We start from the raw sequence: 26,055 nt of genomic DNA, 5'->3' as shown, positions 1-26,055 counted from the left end.
CCGGCTGCCGCAACAACTCAAGGATGCACGTCACAATAAGGACTCCCTCCACAATCGTTGCGCCTATGGACTGCACAAACACATGGCTGGCCGTCGTCCACGCTGTGGGCGGCGATTTGGAGCCGCCGCCGAACCCCGAAATCCCTGCTGAGTATTTGCAGAAGCCTCGAAGGCGCCCTGCACCCGACGCTTACCTCCCCTCTCCACCTCTCTCCACATGCACATCTTTGGCACGACCGAAACGACGACGCGCTGCGCTCTCCGAGATCGATCCGCCGAATCAAAAGCGACAGCCAGCGCCTGTACTGATGCCCAGCGTATCCGAGGAGCAGACAGACGAGGGCACAGAGGTTGAGTCGGCCCATGAATCAACAACTTCGAAGCGGTCGCGCAGCCCAACCCGCCGCATGGTCCATCTTTAAATCGCGAAGAAGCCGGTGGTCTTGAAGACGGCGACATTAAGCATAGACGTCCCACAGGACGTGAAAACATTGTACAAGGCGATTTAAGCGCTGGCTTGGCGCTCGAAAGGCGTTATTCCGCTAGGCATTGAGGTACAACTCCTTAGAACGCTTCTCGCAGTCTCGTTGCTAACAGTTCGCCAGACTAAAGTGAAACAGGACTCTAACGGTAACCTTGACGACTTGGAGGACTACGTGGCAAAGACATCGAATGGCAAGACGCACGAAGAATTGAAAGACGAATTTAAAGCTATGCAGGATATTCGGAACGAGACCTTGGTATGCAAAACGAAGCACCTCTACGAACCGAGCTGAAACGAACTTGTGCACAGCTAGATGCTAAAGCAAGCTGTGCTTAGTTGTCTTAAGTTCTCGTACTACAACATTACTACTGCGCGTATTATTAAGAAGCTTATGCTAGGCAACAAATACGGCGAGTTTCTAAAGAGTAAGATAATCGACTTCGCTATTACTCTTAGCTTTTCGCTAATCTCTATAGTTAACGTTATTAATTATCTTGCTACTTCTCTCTAAAATCTTCTCTAGACCTATAATACTTCTAATTACTCTTCTCTCTACTATAAACTTGTTATTCTTAGCATTAAGATAAAATTCTCTAATAACGTACTTTATAAGCAAAAGCTCTATATAAGTAAAAGCTCTAAAAATACTAAGTCTAAGAATTAATAAGTTATTCTTAAATAACTAAGTAAAACCTTAATATTTTTCTATAAAATTATATATATATATATTCTCTATAGTATATTATACCTTATATTAAAGTTATACTAAGATATATTACGTAATTAAAAAGCTATACGTATTTAACTAACTTTTAAGAAAAAATCTAGTTTACTATAAAAGAAGAATCTACGTATAATTCTTTAGACTAAGCTAGTAGTAATAGAGTAATAGTAGAATATATAAATAAAAAGTAGTTAATTCTAGAGTATTCTATAATATAATTCTCTACTCTTCTTTCTAGGTAGAGAATTATAACTATATCTAAGAAAAGTAGATAAAGTAAGCTAATACTATACTAAGCTAATCTAGCTCTATTTAAACTAAGCTAATATAGCGCTAGGCTAATCTAGTCTAGTCTAGACCTTATTAAAGTAGCTTAGGTACTACTTATAATAGAAAGTCTCTTCTTAGAAAGACTTAGTCTAAGTTAAAGTATAAAAAATTCTTCTTTTAGATAGTCTATATACTTACTAAGGTAGTTTATATACCTAGTAATTTAGCTAGCATTAGAGTTTAGAGATATAAAAATCTAAAATTTTAGCTAAATTTTTCTACTTTATTCTTCTTCTTTTCTTTCTTCTTTTACTAATTAGTAAGTTTTTCTAAACTTTAGCTAAGATTTAGGTAAGCCTAATCTAGGCTAGTCTAGACTAATTTAACTCTTTTATAGTTTTTTAACTTTACTTTATTCTTATTAATATCTACTCTTACTCTCTACAGCTCTATCTAGTCTTCTTAATTCTAATCTAGCTCTCTCTAAAGCTTTCTAGCTCTCTCTAGCTACGTCTACTATAGATCTAGCTAATTATTATAAGATCTATCTAGATAACACGTATACGCGCGTAAGGTACTTAGCTAATAGTTATATAATCTACTTTAATAAGATCTTAACTACTATATTCTTAGATAAGTAGTATTATAATTATAGAATTAGAAATAGAGTTAACTAGCTAGAATAGAGAAAACGGTAGGCTAAGCCTAGAGTTATAGAATAAGAGATTACGTATAGAGTTATAGAAATAATTAGAGTTACGTAACGTAGATTAGGTAGATTAGATAGAGCTAGGCGAATTAGAGCTAATCTATAAGAGCTAGGTCTTAGTATCTAATCTAGCTAAGAAGGTATATATATATAACTAGAAGAAGCTTACTCTTTATAGCTTCTTATAGTTATTACTTTATTTATTAAAATTACTACTATAACTTGTAATTTATAGTATTATTACCTCTACCTCTTTATTACTAAAGATTCTAGCCTAAAGTATACCTCTTACCTTCTCTTATAAAAGTAAGCCTTAGTCTTAGTTAAGAGAATAGCTTATAATAAAATAACTATCTAACGTTAAAGAGTAGAATAACTATATTAATAGTTAGAACCTAATCTAGAAAGGTCTAAGCTTAGAAGCTAACTATAGAAAAGTAGATTATAGAACTCTAATAAGTTATTATAGTACTCTAGAAGATAAGCGTTTAATAGGTAGAAGAGCTAGCTACGGTAAAGCGCTAGGCCTAGGCTAAGATTACTCTACCTAGACGCTTTAATAGTAAGAGAGAGAACCTTAACGTATTTCTAGTAGCTATAGAGCTCTACCTATAATATAATACTATAGTGTTTCTATAGAATAAAGATAAAATTCTAGAAGCTATAATAAATATAAAAGAAGAAGCCTTTACGTAGGCTAAACTCTATATATTAGACTAGCTAGAAAATAAGAGTAATATAAAGAGAATATAATAGTCTATAGATAAAATCTTTAAAAGCTAGACTAGGTTTACAAAGTACCTTAGAGAAATATTTAGAAAAGTTAATATATATAAAGTAACCTAAGAAAAGCTATTTAGACTATAATAAACTAGATTAGCATTCTAGTACGTAGTAATATTTAGGTAGCTAAGCGCTTACCTAGACTAGAATAACCTTACGCTAGCAGAACTCTTCTATAAGAGGCTAAAGAAATTAGTTAAGAATAATATTACGCACGCTAAACAACTAGAAAATCTAAGTAATACTATAGAGATAGTAGTAAAAATTAATAACTAGTAGTATAAATAAAACCTAGAATATTAATAGAGTAGAGACTACTCTATACTATTAATAGTTAGAACTAGATAACTATAGACTATATTCTAGAGAAATTCTATAAACCTAGACTAGGTTAAGACTCTATAGAAGGGAAAATAAACTCTACAAAATAAGAAAAAAGCATAGTACTTTAAGAAAGAACTATACCTAGTCTATAAAGAAAAGAGACACTTCGCGCAAGAATACCTAAAGAAAAAGAAAATAGTTAGAATAATCTAAGTAAACTATAACAGCCTTATATAGATAGCATACTATAATAATAGCTATATAATATACTAGAAAGATAAGATTAACTTAGAATAGTATCTAACTAAGGTTAAGGCTATTATACTAAAGTACTCTACGTATATAGAATACCTTACTCTAGAAACTATCTAATAATATATTAACACCTAATAGTACTAGATATACGTAGAAACCTATAACATATAGAGCTACTAGTACGTATATTAGAATATTCTATTTACTAATAAAGAATTATAGAAGACGTTAGACGCTCTTAAGAAAGTAGCTAGATTAGTAGAATATCTTATAGATAAGAAAGTATATTTATATATCTAGAAAATATACTAAGAGTTTTCTATAAACTACTCTAGAGCTAGAAAAGCTAAGTAGTAGTAACTAAGGTATATAGAAAGAGGTAAGTATTAGAACCTATTCTATAAGGTATATCTAACTAAACTATTCTAGAGAAAAAAACCTTCTAGACTATTTCTATATAATTAGAAAATTAAGGTACGCCTATAGTAGAAGCTATACTAGCTATGCGAAGGCAACTATCTAGAGTATAACTATATCTACTAGATCTACTCTTTAGTAATCTATAGCGAAGAAGAAAAGGCTGTAGTTAAAATAGCTATTAGTACCTAAGAACTAGATAGCGAGAAAATTTAAGTAGCTACGTATATAAACCTACGCTCTAAGAAAGAAACTAGTAGAATAGTAACGCTAGAACTAGTAGAGAAGGTCTATAGCAAAGAACACTACGCTAAACTATAAAATTAATACGCTATAGAATACTAATACTACTAGAAATAATACTAGACTATAGAATAGAGAGCCTAATACTCTAATTACTACACGCTTAACTATAGATAGTACTTTCTAGAATAGAAATACTCGTACTATAGAGAAAGAGCTAAGAGTAAATATATAAAACTACACTAGACTATATACTTACTAGAAAGATGCCTAGTATATATAGTAGAAAAGAAATAGGAACTAGTACTAACTACCTCTTTAAAGTTAAAAAACTAGCAGGCCTCTAAGGTAGAGGTCTAGCCTAAGAAGGCCCTATTTAGACTATAGGTAAGATTATTACTCTAAAACCTAGAACGCTACGTGTAAAAGCTATATTAGAAAGTAAGAGGCTTACAGCCTATATAGATAGTAGAGTAGTAAAAACGTATATTTTTACTAGCCTAGTAAAACTATAGAATATACTATTTTAAGAAAAATAATAACTATACTAAGTATAACTTATAGATAACTAGCTACCTATCTTTAGCTAAGAATAGATTTACTTAGAAACTAAGGTATAAGTATTAGATATCTAGAGAATATAGAAATGATAATTCTATAATATTATAGAACTAGAAAATATAGACGTACTTCTAGAACTAGACTAGCTATAAAGATATAATTCTAATATTAGTTAGATTAGGTTAGAACTCTAAGAAAGGCCTAGAGTAGTATAGAAGGCTAGAGCAAGATACTACTTAAGAGCTTACTAAAAGCTAGAGGTAAAGATTAGAAGAATATTATTCGTAAGTTTAACAAAATAAGTAAAGAAATAACCTTAAGACGTTAGCGTTGTATAGATATAAAAGCTATAACCTAATATAGAGTAACTACCTTAGAAGGTTAAGAAAGACTATAAAAAGTTCGCGTTATTATTTAATAGACAGAATAACAGCGTTCTACCTAAACATAAACTATAGAATTATAAGATACCTATAGAAGATAAAGCTACGCTAAAACTAGAGCTAATATACCTACTTAGCTATAAGTAAAGAGAGAAACTCTAAAGGTATCTAAAGAGACTTCTATAAAAAGAGTATATTTAAGAAAGCTAAAGCCTAATAGCCTTACTAATACTATTTATACTAAAAAAGAATAGATAGTTAAGGTTATATATTAACTACTAATAGCTTAACTAAGTAACTTAAAAGAATTAATATCTACTACTTATAATCTTAGAACTTATAGACTAGCTTGCAGGAGTATAGTAGTTTACAAAGTTTAATATCTAAGAAGAGTACTACTAAATATAGATTAAGAAAGGCTATAAATAGAAAATAGCCTTTAGAATAAGAGAAGGTCTATATAAATACCTAGTTATGCTATTTAGACTTACTAACGCACTAGTAATATTCTAAAGTATAATTAACGCAGCTCTATATAAATACCTAGAAAGGTTTACTACAGCCTACCTAGATAATGTACTTATATACTTAAAGAAAGAATTAGAAGAATATAAGAACTACGTGTAAAGAATACTATAGAAGTTTAAAAAGTATAGACTTCTAATAGCTTCTAATAAAAGTAAGTTCTATTGTATAGAAACTAGCTACTTAGAATTCTACCTAATCTAAGAGGGAATTTAGATAGAAATAGACAAGGTCTAGGCGGTTCTAGACTAGCCTATACTCTAGATAGTAAAAGAAGTATAATTCTTCTTAAGATTTACAAACTACTACTAAAAGTTTATCTAAGAGTATTTATAAATTACTACTCTACTTATAGAGATTACTAAAAAAGACTAAGAGTTTAGGTAGAAAGACCTATAGTAACAAGCGTTTAAAACGCTAAAATAAATGTTTACTACTATACTACTACTATAAACGTTTAATAAGAATAAACTAATATAGGTTAAAATAGATACGTTAGACTAAGCTCTAGAAGTATACCTTAGCTAACCTAGAGAAGATAGTAAATACTAGCTATACTTCTTTTACTTAAGAAAGTTCTTAGTACTAGAACTTAACTATAACGTATATAATAAAGAGCTTATAGCTATTATAGCAGCTATAAAAGAATAGAGAATATACTTAGAAGGCGCTAAGTACTCTATTAACGTAGTATTAGACTATAAAAATCTTATAGCGTTTATAATAACGAAAACGCTAAATTAATAATAGGTTAGATAGGTAGAAACGCTAGCTACACTAAACTTTACAATCTAATACTAGAAGAGTACTAAAAATAGAGCTGTAAACGTACTTAGCTATAGAATTAACTATACGAGTACTATAAAAAAGAAATATAAGGCTATACTCTATACAAGACTAGATAGAACTCTAGAATATAATAGACTATAGGTTAGCTAGATTATAGAAATTAGAGACTAATAGAATAATAGGCTAGAGCTACCTAATAGTTAAGAATAATAGAAAGTACTAGAGGTGCTATAAATAGAATTTCTCTAGAAATTCTATAGCACAATAACGCATAGATACTAAGAAATTAAACGTACTCTTAAAAGGCTATAATAAGAATACTAATTTCTTATAATAAAGAAAAAAACTATAGAGGTAATACGAGAATACATAGAGTACTAATAGAATAAGGTAGTTAGATACTAACTATATAGACTACTATAACCTCTAGAACTACCTATAGTACTATAGTAGCACGTTACTATAAACTTTATTATAAAATTACCTAGGTTAATTAAACTTGCGTTATAAAGAAAGTATAATACTATTCTAGTAATTATAGATTAATTTACTAAGTACGTATACTTTTACGTAACTAGTAAAACTCTTAAAGCTAAAGAACTAGCTTATAAGGTAAGCTAATAATTATTTAGCTAATATAGAATACTAGAACGAGTTACTATAGATAGAGATAAGCTATTTACATCTAAGTTCTAGAACGCGCTACTTAACTAAATAGAAATAAGTAATTAAATGTTAACTAGCTTCTACCTATAGACTAATAGCTAAATAGAATAAATAAACTAAATTCTAGAAGAATACCTAAGAAACTACGTTAACTAGAAATAAGATAACTAGGTTAAGCTACTACCTATAGCGTAACTAGTATACAACATAGCAAAGTAAGAAACTATAGAGATAACTCTCTATTAAGTATATTATAGCTATAAGGCTAGAATATATAGATTCTTAATATATATAGCTATAATTTCTCTAAAGATAAAGAAAAAGAAACGCTAAATAAGGATAATCTATAATAAACTATAAAAGATAGTAGAAAGAATAACGTAATAAGTAAATAAGAAAAGAATTAAGAGACTAACCTTTAAGAAGAGAGGTAAAGTTTTTATTTTACAAAAAAACTTACGCACTAAATAACCTAGTAAGAAACTTAACTATCTACAAATTAGACTATTTAAAATAGATAAATAACTTAGACCTATTAGCTTTAGGCTAAGACTACTACTAATAATAAGAATACATTCTATATTCTATAAGTCTAAACTTAAGCTAGTACCTAATAATATATTACTTAATAAGTAAACTAAGGTAGAACTAGACTAGAACTATAAGGTTAAAAGAATACTAGATAAAAAGCGTATATAAGGTTAGTAGAAGTACTAGGTTAGGTAGAAGAGATACCTACTAGAAGAAGACACCTAAGAACTACTAGAGAACCTTAAGAACTACTCTAAGAAACTTAAGAAGTTTTATTAGCGCTACTACCTCTAAAACCTAGAGACTAGAACTCTAGATTCTCTAGACAACTCTAGTTAAATAACTAAAGAGAATTAACTAAAGAAATAGAAGGTTATAGCTATAAGAATTACTATATCTTCTACTCTAGCTACTTTAACTTCTTAATATTAGCTAGATCTATTAAAAGTAGCGCGTTATAATAACGCTATACTAGATCTAACTACTTCTAGAAATAGTTACTACGCGCCTTAGTAGACTACTATAACTTAGTAAAACGCTCTACCTTAAGACTAGCCTTAGACTACTAAAAGCGTAGATTAGCTAATAACTAATCTAGCTTCTCTATCTTTTTTAGGTCTAACACCTTGTTATAAGACTAACTCTTTATAATATACTCTAAATAGTAACTAGAGAATACCTCTATAACGTAATATAGGTTGTAGAAATAGTAGACGCTATAAGAGTTATTAGATATATTAGCGCTAATGCGTAGAATAAGGTTAGTATAATAATAATAGTAAACTATTAAAGACTTAGTACGCGTAGATAGTATAGTAAGAATAAAAAGAGAAGAAAGAGTATAATACTATAGAACTATAGGTAGCGCTACTCTTATATAGAAATAATATAGAATAATAAAATACTATATCTAGAAATAGAATAGAGCTTTAAGATAACGCTTTAGAAGAAGAGGTAGATATTATAATTATAGAATTAGAAATAGAGTTAACTAGCTAGAATAGAGAAAATAGTAGGCTAAGCCTAGAGTTATAGAATAAGAGATTATATATAGAGTTATAGAAATAATTAGAGTTACGTAACATAGATTAGGTAGATTAGATAGAGCTAGGCGAATTAGAGCTAATCTACAAGAGCTAGGTCTTAGTATCTAATCTAGCTAAGAAGGTATATATATATAACTAGAAGAAGCTTACTCTTTATAGCTTCTTATAGTTATTACTTTATTTATTAAAATTACTACCGCGACTTGCGATTTATAGTATTATTGCCTCTACCTCTTTATTACTAAAGATTCTAGCCTAAAGCATACCTCTTACCTCCTCTTATAAAAGTAAGCCTTAGTCTTAGTTAAGAGAATAGCTTATAATAAGTAGAACGTAGTACCTATATACTAATTCTTTATTAAGAAGAACGTAAGCCTATAAAGCTATAAGGTCTATATCTTATTAGAGTAGATTAATAGAGATAAGACTAATCTTCTACTTAAGTATAGTAACTACTTTAAGAGAGGTAGAGATTACTACTAGGTATATAGTCTAGGTATCTCTAGCCTAATCTAGGCTAATCTAGGTCTTCTAGGTTTTTAAGAAAGTTACTAAGCTACTAATTCTCTTATTAGAGTAAGTTTTACTAATAAACTATGTAACTAGAGTTCTTAACCTTAAATCTCTTAAGCCTACTATCTAGGCTAGCTTTAAGGCTAAACTAGAGTAGATTATAAATAAGTATTTTAAGTAAGTATAGCTAGATATAACCTAAAGAGATCTAGGCTAATCTAGGCTAGACTTACTAAGAATAAGCTTACCTATAATTCTTTAACTCTACTATACTTAGACTTATCTTATTTTATTAATACTAGCGTTCTTAGTCTAATAGAGAAAGAGAAGAAGAGTTACTTAGCTAGTCTAGTAAAGCTACTTAAGAACTTGTCTCTAGCTACTCTACTAAAATAGATTTACTAGGTAAGTATCTACTCTATATTAATCTAGGCTATTCTAACCTAATCTAGACTACCTCTAGCCTAGAGAGAATCTTAGCTTTCTAGGCTAAGGTTACTCTTCTTTAAGAATACGTTAACTTTCTTATCTAGCACGTTCTAGCTATAATAAGAAAGAAATAGAGTTTATAAAATAACTTTATTTAGAGCTAGAATACTAAGTAGCTAGACTAGAATAAGAAGTATCTAGACAAGTAGGTTTAGTAGATCTAGGCCTCTTAGAGGTAATCTAGAGTTAAGAGGCCTTAGTTAGGTAGATAGAAGTTTCTTTTTCTTAAATTAGGTATTATTATAGAGCCTTAGCTATAGTATACCTAGTTCTTATATTTTTAGCGTTTTTAGAGAAGCTCTAGGTAGATTTAGCCTAATCTAGCCTAGTCTAGAGTAGTTTTTAGAATAAGAATTATTTCTAGAATTTACTAATATTTTAGAAAATTATAACTTAGTAAAAATATTTTTTTAAAAGAATTTTTTTTAAAATATTAGAATTTAACGTTAAATTTAGTCTAACTTATATAGACTTATCTAGCCTCTTAGAGCTTTACTACTTTTTATCTAGTTTAGTCTAGTCTAAATTAGCTAAGATTTCTCTAGTTCTATACTATTTAGCTATATTAATTTTATCTTTTCTTTTTAGAAGCTTAACTATAAGTCTTTTATTCTATTAGTTCTAATTCTTAGTAGAATTTATTTAGAACCTCTTTAAATATATTTTCTACTAGATACTACTTATCTACTAACTTATTCTATTCTTTCTAGTATATTCTATATAGCTACTAGTTATCTACTCTTTTTCTTTCTATAATATAGTCTACTAGGTACGCTACGTTCTCTATTTAGAGTAGTATTTACCTAGAGACTAGTTATTCTCTTAGAAGAATCTAATTTAAGAGAGCTAGCTCTAGAAGGCTAATATAGAAGGTTAGATAAATATTAAAAGTATCTAGAAGGTTAAGTCTATACGCTTAGGTACCGTGTTTATATATAATCTAGTAAGGTCTAAGAAATTTATTATTAAGTTTCTTCTTTAGGCGTTCTATTATTATATTCTAGGTATTTAGATATACTAGTTAGCTAATTTTATATTACTTTAGCTTATATTTTATATTATAGTATTATACTTACTAGACTTAGGTCTTTTCTAGTTAAGCGCGTACTTTTTAGATAATTTAGTATAGTCTAGTACTATAATCTAATACCTTTATAAAGTTACCTCTCTTTAGCTTTACATCTATCTAGATAGTAGTAGATAGAGTCTATCTATATACTACTTTAAAAGAAGCTCTTTAAGTTAACTAGTAGACTAAGTTATTATAGGTATACTCTACTTCTAATAACTACTAGGCCTAGTTATCTTATTTAAAGTTATAATATATTTAAAGGTACTACTCTAGAGTTTAATTCTACTATTTAGTTTAGCTATCTATTTATAGGTAAAAGGTAGTAGAGAGTAGCCTTTTTATACCTAGAACTTAGATAAACGTACTCTAGTATACTAATATAAATATACTACTCTAATCTAATATAATTAATTTTAGAGAGCTATAGAGTTAGATAATCTCTCTTATAAAAATCTTAGCTAGCTCTAGAGCGTCTAGATTTCTCTTAACTAGTATATAGTATACTATTTTAGAGAATCTATCTATAACTACTAGAATACTATTAAAAGCTTATTTATTATATATACTTAGAGGTAGTTTAGTAATTATATCTATAGAAATATCTTACTATAGTTTATTAGAGATAGATAGAGGTTAAAGTAAACTATATTAGGTATATCTAGAAGTTTTAGCTCTTTAGTAAGTCTAATAGGTACTTATATAGTTCTTAATATATTTTTAGACCTTTAGCTACTAGAATTTACGTTAGATAAGGTTAAGAGTTCTACTAAACCTAAAATAGCCTACTAATAGGTTATTATAGTAAGCTTCTAGTATCTAAAGCCTAGCTCTCTTAGAGACATAAAGTCTATTCTTAAATAGTAATAACTTCTCTTATACTTTTATCTAGCGTAGTACCTAGAGTACCTTTTATTAGGTAAGTCTTAACTACTCTAATTTAACTCTCTTAGCCTACGCGTTATCTACTATCCTCTTAGTAATTAACTTTACTAAGAGGTTTATTAGATTTCTAGTACTTTCTATAGGTTCTATAGTTATAGCTCTTTCTAGAGTCTAACTCTATAGAGTAACTACTACTTAATAATAGTCTAGGCTATTCTAGAGTAGACTAAGCCTAGTATTCTCTATCTTTATACTCTCTTTATAGAGTAGGTTAAGCTTATATAGTAGCTCTCTATAGAGATAACTCTAGCTAGCTACTTAGAGTACCTTCTTCTTTAGAATCTTAGAATTTATAATCTAGCCTTCTAGAAGGTCTATCTACTAGATTTAATCTATCTAGTTAATACGTAATCTTAAAGTTAAAGGCTATAAGCTATTTAGCCTACTATATCTAGCGTCTAGATAGAGTCTTAGTAGTTATAAATTCTTATAGATTAGCGTAATTAGTAAGAAGCTATACTTTATAGAGTATCTCTTCTAGATAATACCTCTAATACTTAAAGGTCTCTATAATTATAAGTAGTTTACTATTATAGGTATTATAATTCTACTTAGTAAAGGTTATCTTTCTAGAAAAGAACGCGACTAGGTACTACTATTTCTTTCTCTAGAGGTTAATTCTAGTCTAGCTTAGAATATCTAAGATTACGTATCTAGAGACATTAGTCTCTACTTAGATAGGCTAGTCTAGGCTAAAGTATACTAGAAGAGAGCTCTTTATAAACTTTTCTTTTAGTTTCTTAAATATAGCCTTAGTCTTTTAGCTTAGCTTAATATTCTATAATTTCTCTTTTCTTTATTAATACCTCTCTTTAGCTAGATCTAAGCCTTAGGTAACTAGATTAAAAGAAGCGGTAATTTAAGAGAACTCTTTAATAAACTACTAGTAGTAATTTATAAAGCTAATAAAGATTTAGACTTTATAAACTAATTTTAGTATTAGCTAGCCTTAAATAGTCTAAACCTAGTTCTTCTCTATATATATACTTTTAGAGAATATAATAAATTCTAGATAAGATATATATTAGGTATAGAATTTATATTTAGATAGTTTTATATAGAGCTAGTACTATTAGAGTTATTCTAGTACTAGTTTAATATATTTAATATACTTCTTCTCTATCTAAAAGTAAATAAAAATATTATCTAAATAGATAATATAATAAATATTAAGTAAGTTAGATAAGGCTAAATTAATATAGCTTTAAAAGACTATAGAGGTATTAGTAAAGCTAAAGAGTATTACTACATATTTAAAGTATCTATAGCGTATTTAAAACGTAGTTTTCTATTTATTACTTTATTAAATCTATATATAGTAGTACGCGTTTTATAAGTCTAATTTTAAGAAGATTTTAGCTTCTCTAAGGTAGTCTAGACTTTTCTAGATTAGTAGAAGAGAGTAGTAGTTCTTTAGAGTAACTACGTTTAGACTCTAATAGTCTATATATAGCTAGAGAGTTCTATTTACTTTCTTAATAAAGAGAATAGAGGCTTTAGCTTTTAATATAGATTTCTAGATCTATTCTCTCTTAAGATTTATCTTAAGGTAATCTCTTAGAACCTTAGCCTTCTTAGCTAAAAGACTATAGAGAGATCTATAAGATAGTTATTTATCTAGTATAAGATCTATTATAAGCTTATAAAGACTATACTTAGAAAGAAGAGCTAAATTATTAGTAGAAAAGATGTCTAAATACTTAGAGAAGTACTCTAGTCTTAGTTTAGAGTTATTCTTCTTTTTCTAGTCTTATTTCTAGATAAATAGTATAAAACTATAAGAGTTAAAGTAGAGTACGCTACGCGCTACTTATTATAGAGCCTCTAGGTTAATTTAGGCATAGAGCTTTTTACGTATAAACTATAGAGTTAACCTAATAAAGTTTAAATTAGAGTTCTAAGTTCTTAGCTATAGTATACCTAGTATAAGATTAAACTTTTCTATTACGCCTACTATAAAGCTATCTTAACTCTATCTTATTTATTCTATACTATTAACTACCTAATATTAACTAGTAGTATAGCCTAGAACCTTAAGCTTCTCTCTATTTAAGTTTTAGAAGGCTAGACCTAGTTTTAGCTTAATAGATAGTCTTATCTTTTAAGTAAGAGATTATAATATAAAGTTAGCTTCTACGCTATAATCTACTAGCGCCTAGTAGAGAATAGAAGTCTTTATACCTAGAATTATATAGTCTAGTATAATTAAGGTACTTTTAAGTCTATTAAGAGTATAAGTACCTCTTTATAGCATAGCTATAATAATTTAGTCTCTAGTATATAAGATATTACCTAGTAGATAAAAGACCTTCTACCTTAGAGCTTAGCTTTTCTCTTCTTAGCTAGCCTTACCTTAAAGATAGGGTAATTCTACTTTATATAGCTCTTCTAGTAGTATTTAAAATAAAGGCCTTCTACTTTAGTCTTATTATTCTTAGCTATCTTAAAGTTATTCTTACTAAGCTAGCTAGGCTTAGAGGTAGTCTATTTCTTCTTATTATTCTTAGTAGAAAGAGTAGTAGAGCGCTTATAGAGACGTAGATTATTTTCTAGCACGTTCTCTATTTAAAAGCGTTTTCTAATAGTTTTTACCTAGCTCTATTTCTTAATTATCTACTAGTAATAGTATACGTTAGCCTTAAGCTTAATAAGGCTTATCTAGGTCTTTAGAACTAAGTCTAGCCTAAATTAAACTTAAAAGTCTAGAGTATTAAAGAATATCTAGATATACTCTAGATTACTTTTATTAAAGGCTATAAGAGAGTTAATCTTCTTCTATTAGGTAGTTAGGTAGTAGAGAAGCTCTAATAGGCTTCTTTTATCTTATTTAGCTCTTATAATTCTACTATAAGCGTTCTACTTTCTTTTCTAGTTAGTTTCTAATATTTCTAGTATCTTTTATTTTATAAAGGTCTAGGTAACGTTAGTTTAAAGATAGGCTTACTAGACCTACTTCTAATACGTAAGAGAGGTATAATCTAGATATTACGTAGTCTATTAAACTTAATCTTAGACTATTAGAAATAGATTAGAATTAAGAATAAATTTCTTATATTCTCTTTACTAATTATTATAATTCTCTCTTATTTTTCTTTTATATTTAGGTAAGAGCTCTAACTTTAGAAGTTACTATAATAGTAGAGAGTAGATAAGATACGTTAGAGGTAGCGCTAGCGCTACTATAGAGGCTCTAGCTTATTTCTTATTTTAAGAGTATAAGGTAACTAATTAGAGTAAAGAGAAGTATAAGTTATATTATTTAATCTAGGTTTTAAGCTACTAGATCTAATTTTAGAGAGTCTAGTAGCGTACTTAGTAGGTAAGCTTTACCTCTAGCTCTCTAATCTAGTTCTAGAGAGCCTTCTCTAAGAGCTTATTACTCTAGAGAGTTATAGCTAGATATAACTATACTTTATATTTAATTTTCTATATTAGGTTTTAACCTAGAGTATATAAGTCTAAGAACTTACCTAGACTCTCTAGATTTTGTAACGCTAATACTCTTATATTTACTATCTCTATCTAGGCTTTAGAGAGTAGAGAATTATATTATAAAAGAAGAATCTACGTATAATTCTTTAGACTAAGCTAGTAGTAATAAGGTAATAGTAGAATATATAGGTAAAAAGTAGTTAATTCTAGAGTATTCTATAATATAATTCTCTACTCTTCTTTCTAGGCGGGGAATCGCGACTATATCTAAGAAGGGCGGGCAGGGTAAGCTAACATCGCGCTAAGCTAATCTGGCCCCGTCCAGGCTAAGCTAACACGGCGCTAGGCCAATCCAGCCTAGTCTAGGCCTGTCGAAGCAGCCCGGGTGCTGCTCGTGACATTTACTTAGATAGAAAGTAAGAAGTTACGAGAACAGAAGGCTGCTAGCCACGTGGTGCAGATAATGCCAAGGAATTTCTGTAGAGCTAACGGCTGTCTTCTACCTACTATCTAGCTAGCGCGTCGCTAAACCGCATTATGAATCTCGAGACAGCGGACCTTTTATAGATGTGTCTCTGAGCAGGTTAAGATAGCTTACCAAGGACTAGTCTCGCAACGAACACAGATTTCAACGTGCTTCTTGGCCTTTCCAATTGCTCCTTAACGGCTTGCAAGAACACTTCGTCGTCCATGAAGGACGAGCCGTTGGAGCTCCCGGCAATTTTTGGACAACCTTGTTCGTCAGGTCCATGCTTTCCGTCATTCATCCAAGCACATCCCACAAGCAGAGAACTTCATCCGTGCCGCGGCTGTTTTTTCCTTCTTTCCTTTATTTCGAGAATCTCGTATAATTGCGATTCGGACAGGTTGAAGTATTGTTTGATTTGCTCCCATCTCGTCACCGAGGGAGCGGCATCCTACATAACAGCAGGGGTTCCATCCGCGAGATTGGAACGGTTGAGGATATCATTGAATGAACAGATGTCGAAGAAAAACGCGCATGCGCAGACCGATCTGTGGGTTCGCTTGTTGTAGATGGGCGTATAGGGGGTGGATTTATCTAGCGCATAGATCAACCAAAATAAATTTCGATTTCTAACGCCAACTCCGTATTCCAAACCACCAACAGATCGGCCTCAACACCCGATAACCTGGTGCATCACTCCTTCGCCAATGTCACCAATGATGGTTACCCTTCCGCTTCGGCCCAAGTGAGAGTTCCATCGGCATTCCTATGAAAGTAACGCCCAATCGTCGAATCCCATTCCCAATGCGGCTCCTTCGCTCCGCTGCTTTGTCCCTGCGCGCTGTCGGATCTGCTTCTGTTTCCGCGCGATGAGGATTGACGCCTTTTATGGTTGTTACTAGAAGAGCCATCAGACGGTGGTGGGCGGGACTTCGAGGCCTCGGAAGCTTTCTTCCTGTTCTCCGTAAGGATTATATCCAAAGCGTCCCTAATCTGCTGTAGGCGCGCGTCCTTTCCCCAATCAAGGATGTTTCGGACCTGTTTGCGAAAGTTCCTGAAATGCTCTGGGCTCCACAGCAGAAACGCTTCAGCCTGCTGGAGGTAATAGTTCAAGTCATCTTCCCTCCACGATATATATAATTGGGCGGTATTGTTGTCCACAGCAATGCAGCAGCACAAGTTGTCGACACGTTGCGTTCCTTGGTACTCTCGAAGCGACACGTTCAGCTGGTCCATAGCGTTGAGGCACGCTGACGAAGCGCCGGCACACTGATTTGTAGCAACCCAGAGATCGCCTCGAGTGCCGCCAGCAGCTTTGAATTCTATGGCGAAGAAAGGAAACCGAAGACCCTGTGACGTTGCCGCCGGGTAGAGTGGGATCTGTGGATGAAGTGTCGTTTGAGCTAGGAGTTGCGGCTGCGTAAACGCTCTGTCTGTGTTCCCCGAGTATCCATATAGCTTGTCTGGTTTGGGCTGAGTGACCTTGTATGGACTTGCGGGATTGACGGGAATGAGGTGCTGCGACATAAGAGCGCTAGAGCTGCTCATTAAACCCACAGCAGGCCCATAAACTGGGTCGGTTTTGGAGTCGGGAAATATTGTACCGTTGAGGAAAGCCGCCACGTCGTCCTCATCGCATCCCTCTGCGAGAGTACTCAGCCGGGACATGGCCCCCTTCATCTCTTCGGCAGAGAGTTCGGGAGAGTCCCGCTCGGCGCGTAACGTGTCGTTGATATAACCAGAGATAGCAGTAGGCAGCGGGGCATCAGGACGCCGGATAAAAATGTGATTAAATTCCAAGTTGTTCTGGCGGTACATTCGATGTCGAACGCCAGAAGGACTAGGAGTATCAGATACGCCGGCAACAGAGGACCGACTGTCTGCCTTGGGTTGACGGGGCCGCGACCCGGTAGATAACGGCGTGGGCGGCACCGCAAACCCGTCGATATCCCGTGTAGAGCTCATATCCGGCGCTGATCTCGTGAGGTTCCTCGAAATAGGGTTGTCTGAACGGTGGAGATAGGTATCCGACCGGCAACGTTTCTCTCGATCCGATCCGACCGACTCGAGCCACTCAGAAACGAAGGCGTGGACAGATGTAGGACGGGTATTTACATGAACGGGGTCGACAAAGTCTTCGAGGAAGGAGGCGTATGAATGCTTGGGAGGATTTGGCTTTGGTTGCTGAAGAGTCCTCTGCACATCACGCATTAGTCCTGGACTTCACAATTGGCGTAGGTGGTCATACCTTGTCCGCCTGCTCTGCTTTCCCCTCCTTAACACTGGGTTGTCGATTGCCCGTCCGTGTCAATCGGGCTCTCTTCGCGGGCAACGGATCGCTCTCAGTTGTCGTGTCCAGTTGCCTCTTCATGGACTGCACACCGGTAGGCAGCGCGTCTCGGTCGAGATATCCAGGAGGGCTCTCTGGAAGTCCTGGATCTGATGAATTAGCATAGCTTCCTACTCTTCTGGAAATCTGCATGCATACCTGCGCCGGGGCTTGCGGCGGCCTCTAGCAGCTGTTCTTTGAATGCCTTGGAGGCTCCGCTGTTCATGGTGTAGAAGGAAAGGAGGGATTCTATACCAGTGCTCGCTGGCCGAGAGAAAGGTCGGCTGGGGGCGAAGTCGGGTTCGGCGCTACGAACATTCGCTATTTTAGGCGACGATTGTGGAGACGGGTCAAGATGATTAGTCATAGGCTGCTCCGTCTTCCGTCTTGTGACTCACCCAACCCAAATTGCGGGCGACTTGGCCCAATGGCTTGACCGCCGAAAGGCAAGAATGATAGGCTGATTAGCCGCCAGAGAACGATTCGTCACGAGCAGATTACTCCGGAGTAGTCTAGGCAACCCCAAAGGCGCTCGTGATTTCCCTGCAGCCGCCGTCTGCCTGGCGCTCTGGGCACCAGAGGGTCACCGAAGCGCAATTTTAGGAAGCGCGGGGTTACACTTACGATAGGAAGTTTGCGACGAAAAGGTCCCACATGCCGTTGCGGTAATCCGTGCTTCCGGGTTCGGGCCTTCCACGTGATCTAATTACTAACGTAGCGATGAGTCAACACAGCGGCGCTGTGTTCCAACCGCCCTCATCGACGTTAATCCCTTCTACGCTTCGCTTCTATTCTTCTAGTATTAGATTGAGATCTACGTTATCTAGGAGAAGCGATCACTTATCGAGAAACTGCTGCATAAGCGACACTACGCACTCGGGCCTACGTTTTATTCTTACTAATTACAACTACCTAACTATCACCGCGAATCTAGCTTATACTCTCTTTAGCGATATAACAGGCAGTCGCGGCCCAGGTGGTCTCTACTCGGGTTAGGAGAAAGGATAAGGTTAGGGCCTAACTGTCGTTGAGGAAGATGCAGAAGACGTTGTAACATTAGTCACGTGAATAGAATGGTAATAGCTAAGAGAACACACGAGGCAGAGTGTTGCCGTAGATTAGGTATTAAAGTGCACAAGTATATATTTAAGAAGAAGAGAAGACTTAACTATAAAGAATTATCTAGAGATTTATAGATAATTATATATTAATCTAGTTTAGTTAGATTTATAATACTTAGTATTTCTTAGTATATAGATCTATTAACGTACTTTATTATCGAAAGCCTTATATTATCGAAAGCTCTACGATTTCTTAGCAAGAAAAATTAACGAAAATTAATAAATTTTTCTTAAATAACTAAGCGAAACCTTAATATTTTTCTATAAAATTTTATATATATATTCTCTATAGTATATTACATCTTATAGTAAAGTTATACTAAGATATATTACGTAATTAAAAAGCTATACGTATTTAGCTAACTTTTAAAAAAAATCTAGTTTACTTCTATTTAGTACTATTATATCTCTATAATAATATATAAAACTTAAAGTATAAAGTATTTATAACTTAATAAAGAGTTCTAGAAAACTTCTATAGCGCTAGCTCTTCTAGGTATAGCATAATAAGAAATAGAAGTATATAAAAAGTCTTTCTAGAGTTTTCTTCTCTAATTATATATATATATTAATAATCTAGCTATATAAAGTTATATATTATAAGATTATATATACTATAAGCTAGCTATATATTTAGAAGTAATAATTTTAAGATAGTTTTAGTATCTTTCTATCTTTCTATACTATACTACTAAAAAGACTTTACTTTTAAATAACTACTTAAAGCTACTATATTATTAATTAATAAGCTCTATATAGTTAAAACTAACTATAATATATAAAATAATAAGTTTATATAGCTAGATTAATTATATATATATATATATAGTTAGAAGTAAAAACTCTAAAAAAGATTATTTTCTAACTTCTATCTCTTATTATACTATACCTAGAAGAGCTAGCTTTATAAAAGTTTTCTAGAAACCTTTACTACGTTATAGATACTATATACTATAAGTTTTATAGATTATTATAGAGATATAATAGTACTAACTAGAAGTAAACTAGATTTTTTCTTAAAAGTTAGTTAAATACGTATAGCTTTTTAATTACATAATATATCTTAGTGTAACTTTACTATAAGGTGTAATATACTATAGAGAATATATATATAAATTTTTATAGAAAAATATTAAGGTTTCGTATAGTTATTTAAGAAAAACCTGTTAATTTTCGTTGATTTTTCTTGCCAAGAAATCGTGGGGCGTTCGGTGGTGAAGTACGTTATGTGGAAAGCCAAGAGCGCACGCGGGCGCGAGGTCAGGTGATCAGGCGCCGCCCGCGACCGCCACTAACGGCGACCTCTGATAACAGAATGCATCCTGCGACGGATATGAACATCACGTGGATTAATAAGCTCCGATTTTTGTGTCATGGGCCGACCTTACGCGCAGGTGCCCAAACGCCGGGGCGCTGCCCAAACATCGCCGGTGCCCCACCATCCGACAACCCTCCATATTATCTTGACACTGGCAACAACAAACAACGCCTCGCCATGTCGTCTTCATAACCAAACCTCCTCGAAACCCATACCGAGTTGCGAGCATCGCATACCGGCTGACTTTGGTTGAGTCTTTCGCGAAACCACAAGCCACCGCTGAGCTGCTTTTAACGACCGCGAACTGCACCTTGGCCTATAATCTATCTATCCTGTTCATTGGAAGCCATGTGCGACAGATATTACCATCTTTTCTGGTGCGGGTGCAGGATTTTGCCAAGGGAATTCAATTGTGGGAAGGGCAGCAAGTGCACAGGGGTTAACAACCACGATGAATTGTTTTCATCTGGACCTTGTCCCGATTGCGCAACAAGTCATTGTGAGTTTTACCTGTTTTCGAACTGAACGAGGCTTTAAGGAACAGAAATAAGCAAAGGGAACCAGCTCTTGAAGCTACTTCGGGAGCGGGGAGAAAGCGGAGCATGGCATGGTGCTGCTAGACGCGGCCTTTGAAAAGAGCCTCCTCTATCGTAGCTCAAGGAGCGACTTCCTGTCATTTAGTCTACCTGCTTGCCGCTCATCTGTCTCTATCGATAATATATCTCCTGTTACCTCTTGCTCTCTATTCTGACGCCCTCTGTTCGGCCTCCGCTGCAACGCATACCTGCTCCGCAAGCACCTTGACAAAACATACCTCATAGGCATGAACTAGAAACGTCCGTTTCGAGAATATATGTCTGTCCGGTCAGCTAAGGGATGTGTATTCAGTGAGTCGACATACGAAGAAGTCTTTTCAAAGCATTCATATCATGCTCCACAGAGTACCAATCGCTGTTTGAATGTGGTGCTCGCTTGTCGGGAGGGATCTGGTCTCCGAGGTAGCCAGCGTGACCAAAGTCGATTAAAGTCACACGACCATCTTTGTTCTTCATGAGATTACTGGGGGAGAGGTCGTTGTGGATAACCCCATTTTGGTGTATTTGCTTTATGGAGCTGGTGATTTGTGCGGCGTAGATTTGTCCGCTGGCGACCTCAATTTCGAACAGTTCCTCCATCATGAAGCCAAAGATGCCTTCGTCATCGACAAGAGGTTCAGGGTGTACACGGACGACGGGACAGCCGTGGGATGCCAAGTAACAGAGAATGGAAAACTCATCGCGAATCAAGCGTCTTTGGCGAGCATTCATACCACATTTGAAGATAGGAAATGCACCCTCTCTGTTATTCAGTATTCTGATATGAGAGTCCGCTCCACACCTTAAGACGTAAGACTTGGTCCAAAGCTCATCAACTTCCCGGCTGTGTGGTATGGGAGTCACAGAAGCATCCACCGGGGGAAAGTAACTGAGATCCGGAGAGTCTCGCCAGTCGCCACTCCAAGAAACGCGATATTCTTGTCCCTCATGGTCGATATTCATGGCATATCTATCCTCGAATCGGTATGCGACAGATATGGGCTTAGATAGCATTTTGTAGACCGATGTAAGAGCTGGACGGGGCGATACAACTAGATCTGGCGGCGGCTGGGCTGCTGCTGTTGACCTTGCCTTGTTGCTTTGGCGTTGTCGCGTTATCTTATGAAGTATACGTTGCTTGTGTTATGGTGCTCGTAGAACTGGATTACAGCGCGTTTCGGGACGGACGAGGTGGGTGGGCGTGGCTGGCTAGTTAGCGAGCCATCTACGGATGGCGGGAAGTTGGACGTTGGGGGAAGAGTTTGCGTACACTAGAAGGTGCTGGAATTGTAGCTGGACGAAGCGCTGGGTATGTGGAGTGAGAGTAGAGGGGCCACTGTTACTGTGTTGGCGTGTAAAGACTTAGAGGGACGGAAAAGATGCTGTAGAATGAGCGACAAGGAACCATGAAACCTAATAGTCGGTAGTTCAGAAAAGATTCGAGCGTGGAGCGGGAGGCTCTGAGGACTGAAGAAATTCGGAAGAGGGCGGAGCTCATCCCAATGTCAATCTGTCGGAATAATTTACCGGTGGCCCCAGCGGGGCAAGATCTTCATCCACCCTTCACTTCGTCCTCAAAGCCTCACCCCATGCTCGAATCTTTTCTGAACTAGTTTCTATTGATCACCATGCATCATTGCTGCTTATTCTATGGCCAGATTCTTGTTGATTTTCCTTGCCAAGAAATCGTGGGGGGTTCGATGATATGGGGGGTTCGATGATAAAGTACGTTACGCTAATACTCTCTACTACTAATACTACTATCTAGAAGTATAAAATATCCTGCGACGGATATGAACATGAACCCAGACATCACACTCTGGTGGAGATACGATTGGCCAACGAGTAGATACTTATCAAATGCACCCCATCACTGAGGTTGCGTACGGGTAAACACAACGGCACCGGCATGGCAAGAAGCCTGCATTGCGATTTTATGATACATATTCTCCGCGAGCTTCTTTCTTCAGAACCCCGGGCTTGCTGAAGTCTCCACGCCGAGAGGATGACATTGGAAGACCGGAGATGGCCCCCGTAACACTGGCAAGTATTTCATCGTCGCGCCCGGCGTTCGTGGCCCATACCTTGCTGATACTGAGCTCATAAGGCCCTGGTATCCTATCGATCAGCGCCATGCCCACAGTCCGCACCTTCTGCGTCAGCATCTCCCGCTGGGGCTCCACGACCTGGCCGTGGTTCGTCCGCACGAATTCGCTCCATTTGATCAGTATTGTCTCCCACTCGCCGGGCGTCTTTGCATACAGGCGGTGCTGGTGGATGTCCGTTGGTACAATCGACTCGGTCTGCACATTGACGAAGTATTTGCGGCCGTCGGATTTGAAGTGGATGGCGAGGTAGGTGTACAGATCTACGTCCCAGAGCGACTTGCCGAATATAGTGAAGCCTCGATCGAGCGTGCGCCAGCCGGCATAGCCAGTCCGCTGTACGTGCGGCTGGTCTGGCGGTAGCTCAATGGATATGTTGCCGTGGAAGCGCGCGTGGGAGGGTGCGTCGTGCGCCGCAGGGTGGAAGTCGAGGTTGGCCGTGGAGAAGCCACCGATGTCTTTGTCGCTCATGCGCTTGCACCTGGCGATGTCATCCGGAGAGTCGAAAGGGACCAGCAGGAACGGTTTCGTAGGCGATTTGAGCCCTTCTAGCTTGAGAGCTGCAGATGTCAGTTGGAAAGCCCGAGCAGCAGCAGTCGCCGGAGCGCCTCTCACCGAAGCTGGACAGGCGCTTGAACTCGTCCAGACTGCGCTTGAAGAAGCCTGGCGCCAGACAGCGTGCAGACGGCCGCATCGTCGCGTGCTACCCGTGAATAAGGCTGGTTGAGGTGCGGGCTGCGGTCACAGTGCTGTGGATAGAGGCAGCATGGAGCACGGAGTGGATTAATCGAACTCCGATCTTCTACACTAAGCCAATTTGGGGCAGCGCCGCTCCCCGCGCAAAAGCAGTTCGCTTGGGTGAACGACGCATGATTTGGCGGCGACGGGCTGCTGCCTATTACGACACGATGCGACGAAGTTGTATGCACATCTAAATAACGAACTCATTGTATTGGGTTCATCGAAGGTAGTGGGAGAATGTCCCCAGTGTCCGCCAGAGGTATGAATAGCTTCACGAGTGTCTTTCCGTTTACTGAAAACAATAGAACCCTACCGCGTAGTATGGTCACGCACGCATTTTCGCCCAGAATGCAATAATGGCCAGCGACACGAGAGCCACGGTTATGTGAGAGATCGGAGAAGGCTGGACACGAGCAGCACACCTTGACTTGGTAGCAGCTAGAAATCGTCAGTGCTGAGCAAAGAATTAAGGAAAAGCTATACCTTCAATCTGAACGTCCTCAAGCAAATCATCAATTGTTGCATATGTCCGATCCCAGCACTTGGCTATAATCTCCCCAAACGCAGGTAGGGAAGTCAGGCTCGGAAAGTTAACTTTACTGAATCCGTCATGTACCGCTTCATCTGAGAAGCCCTCGTGCGGCTTAGACCCAGTCATGATCTCGTAGAAGGTAGAACCAAGAGCAAATACCTCGCTCTTGTGCGAAACGCCTTCGTTGTCAGGATGCTCATGACTGGTCTCATAGCATATGAGAGGGGGTTCGTTGTCGATAGAAGATCCAGCAAAGTCGCCAAGTTTCGCGTTCAGGTTTTCGTCAAGGAAAACGTTGTTACACGAGATATCTCCGTGTAGTATGTTTTCAGAATGAACAAAGGCCACTGAAGCTGTGATCTGTTCAACCTAGCGGAGTCGCAATGAAAGCGATGTGGCCTTGGTTCGTCGAAAGTGTTGTCGGATAGACCCATTACAGCAGTACTGGAGGATGAGAGCGTCCTCAAGACTGCCGTAATATCGAAGAACTCCTTCATTATGTTCCAGGCGTTCGTAGATGCGTCGCTCTCTCTCAAGGAATTCGCGCTTGGACGGCCGGACGAACTTGATGACAGCGTCAAGGCGGGCGACAATTGCTGTGATTCCTGCACCAACAATATCGCCATGGCTTAAGCCGCGAGGGTAATGAATCGTGTAATCCGATCTAGACATATGGTATCTGTATGTACCGTTAGAAAAACTCGCAAAGTGGACAGGACACGATACTTGTGAATGTGCTTCAGGGGTTCTCTGGGGACAGCAGGATTAATCTTCATCGGCAGGTCGGGCCCAAACGCCCCGGCGGGAGTCTTCGGAAGAGCGTTTTACCGAGCCGTTACGCGCCAACTTCCTCTAACCTGCAGCTCCGCTCGCCAGGTTGAATTCCTGCCACCTACGTACGCGACGCACACCGCTCTAGTGCTTCGTAACTGCAAGAGGCGCACAGTCCGCCATCTCCTGGGCGACGTCCGCAATCTCCCCGACCGCAATCGTTCACTGCCGCCTCTACCTCTAAATCACCGCTTTGCCTCGCCCAACATGAAATGGCATTCGCCGAGAGATGTATTTTTGAGAAGCGTTGCTAAAGGATAGGAGAGTTGCAAAACGCTGCATACTGGCGATGCCGCCCTCCCCGTTATATCATACAGCTATCTAGGTCGCAGAGGATCAGCAACACACCGCCCGGCCTTTGGACTACCGTTCCAACGCATAACGAAATCTCGGCCACGAAAGCGCATCGACCGTACCTACTTTCGCATGAATATCGCATCTCAAAGCGCCCGACATACCAGCAAAAGGAACGAGGTGAGGGATACAGGGGATGTAGAAGAGATATTCGCACGGGCACCGGCGGATTCACGTCAAGAGCGACAAGCGCTATAATGCTCGCACCACGCTCCGTGGGAGGCTAGCTGCAATGTAGGGGGCGCAATTCCTGATATACAAGTATCTCGGTAGAAGGCAGTTCCGGCCTCATCGACGACAGCAAAGTGACCGTAGATCCGGACTGATCGGTGATCGTGTGAGACTGAGAAGGCGAGGATTTCACGATTAATGTCGCGCTTACACCATACACCAACGGCGACCCCAACCTTCGCTCTGTGACCTGTCACTGTCCCAATGGCATCCAGAACGTTGTTCGTCTCCCGAACCAAGAGCAACGCAACCAGAAGTGACCGGGACGGCTCGACGGATTAGGGGGGAGGGGGC

The 26,055-nt window shown here is 36.9% G+C and overlaps 5 protein-coding genes across 5 annotated transcripts; 1 reads left to right on the top strand and 4 right to left on the bottom strand.

Moving 5' to 3' along the window:
* Positions 1-23: 23 nt before the first annotated feature.
* On the top strand, positions 24-1,089 carry BU26DRAFT_553647 (uncharacterized protein; the record flags this gene model as incomplete). Its single annotated transcript, XM_033832224.1, has 4 exons — positions 24-410; positions 606-740; positions 794-909; positions 961-1,089. The coding sequence occupies 3 exons, from the start codon at positions 24-26 to the stop codon at positions 818-820; spliced, it is 549 nt and encodes a 182-aa protein (XP_033680129.1). The 3' UTR covers positions 821-909; positions 961-1,089.
* Positions 1,090-16,347: 15,258 nt separating this feature from the next.
* BU26DRAFT_533225 (uncharacterized protein) lies at positions 16,348-17,995 on the bottom strand (the record flags this gene model as incomplete). The annotated part of the gene is made up of 2 exons (XM_033831140.1): positions 16,348-17,820; positions 17,873-17,995. The coding sequence occupies 2 exons, from the start codon at positions 17,993-17,995 to the stop codon at positions 16,348-16,350; spliced, it is 1,596 nt and encodes a 531-aa protein (XP_033680128.1).
* Positions 17,996-21,220: 3,225 nt separating this feature from the next.
* Positions 21,221-21,930, bottom strand: BU26DRAFT_508460 (uncharacterized protein; the record flags this gene model as incomplete). Its single annotated transcript, XM_033827079.1, has 2 exons — positions 21,221-21,261; positions 21,294-21,930. 2 exons carry the CDS (start codon positions 21,928-21,930, stop codon positions 21,221-21,223), a joined length of 678 nt encoding a protein of 225 aa, XP_033680127.1.
* Positions 21,931-22,694: 764 nt separating this feature from the next.
* Positions 22,695-23,829, bottom strand: BU26DRAFT_462919 (CIA30-domain-containing protein). Its single transcript, XM_033825108.1, has 2 exons — positions 23,688-23,829; positions 22,695-23,632 (listed from the first exon to the last, which is right to left on the bottom strand). The coding sequence occupies exons 1-2, from the start codon at positions 23,764-23,766 to the stop codon at positions 22,902-22,904; spliced, it is 810 nt and encodes a 269-aa protein (XP_033680126.1). The 5' UTR covers positions 23,767-23,829; the 3' UTR covers positions 22,695-22,901.
* A 194-nt stretch (positions 23,830-24,023) lies between these two features.
* Positions 24,024-25,098, bottom strand: BU26DRAFT_542485 (kinase-like protein). Its single transcript, XM_033831648.1, has 3 exons — positions 24,783-25,098; positions 24,297-24,698; positions 24,024-24,251 (listed from the first exon to the last, which is right to left on the bottom strand). The coding sequence occupies exons 1-3, from the start codon at positions 25,015-25,017 to the stop codon at positions 24,139-24,141; spliced, it is 750 nt and encodes a 249-aa protein (XP_033680125.1). The 5' UTR covers positions 25,018-25,098; the 3' UTR covers positions 24,024-24,138.
* Positions 25,099-26,055: the final 957 nt, after the last annotated feature.

This window comes from Trematosphaeria pertusa, assembly GCF_010094035.1.
Source record: "Trematosphaeria pertusa strain CBS 122368 unplaced genomic scaffold BU26scaffold_13, whole genome shotgun sequence".
In the NCBI taxonomy this organism is placed as follows: Eukaryota; Fungi; Ascomycota; class Dothideomycetes; order Pleosporales; family Trematosphaeriaceae; genus Trematosphaeria; species Trematosphaeria pertusa.
The sequence above is the reverse complement of the archived record's forward strand: the minus strand, read 5'-3'. Positions and strand labels throughout refer to the sequence as shown.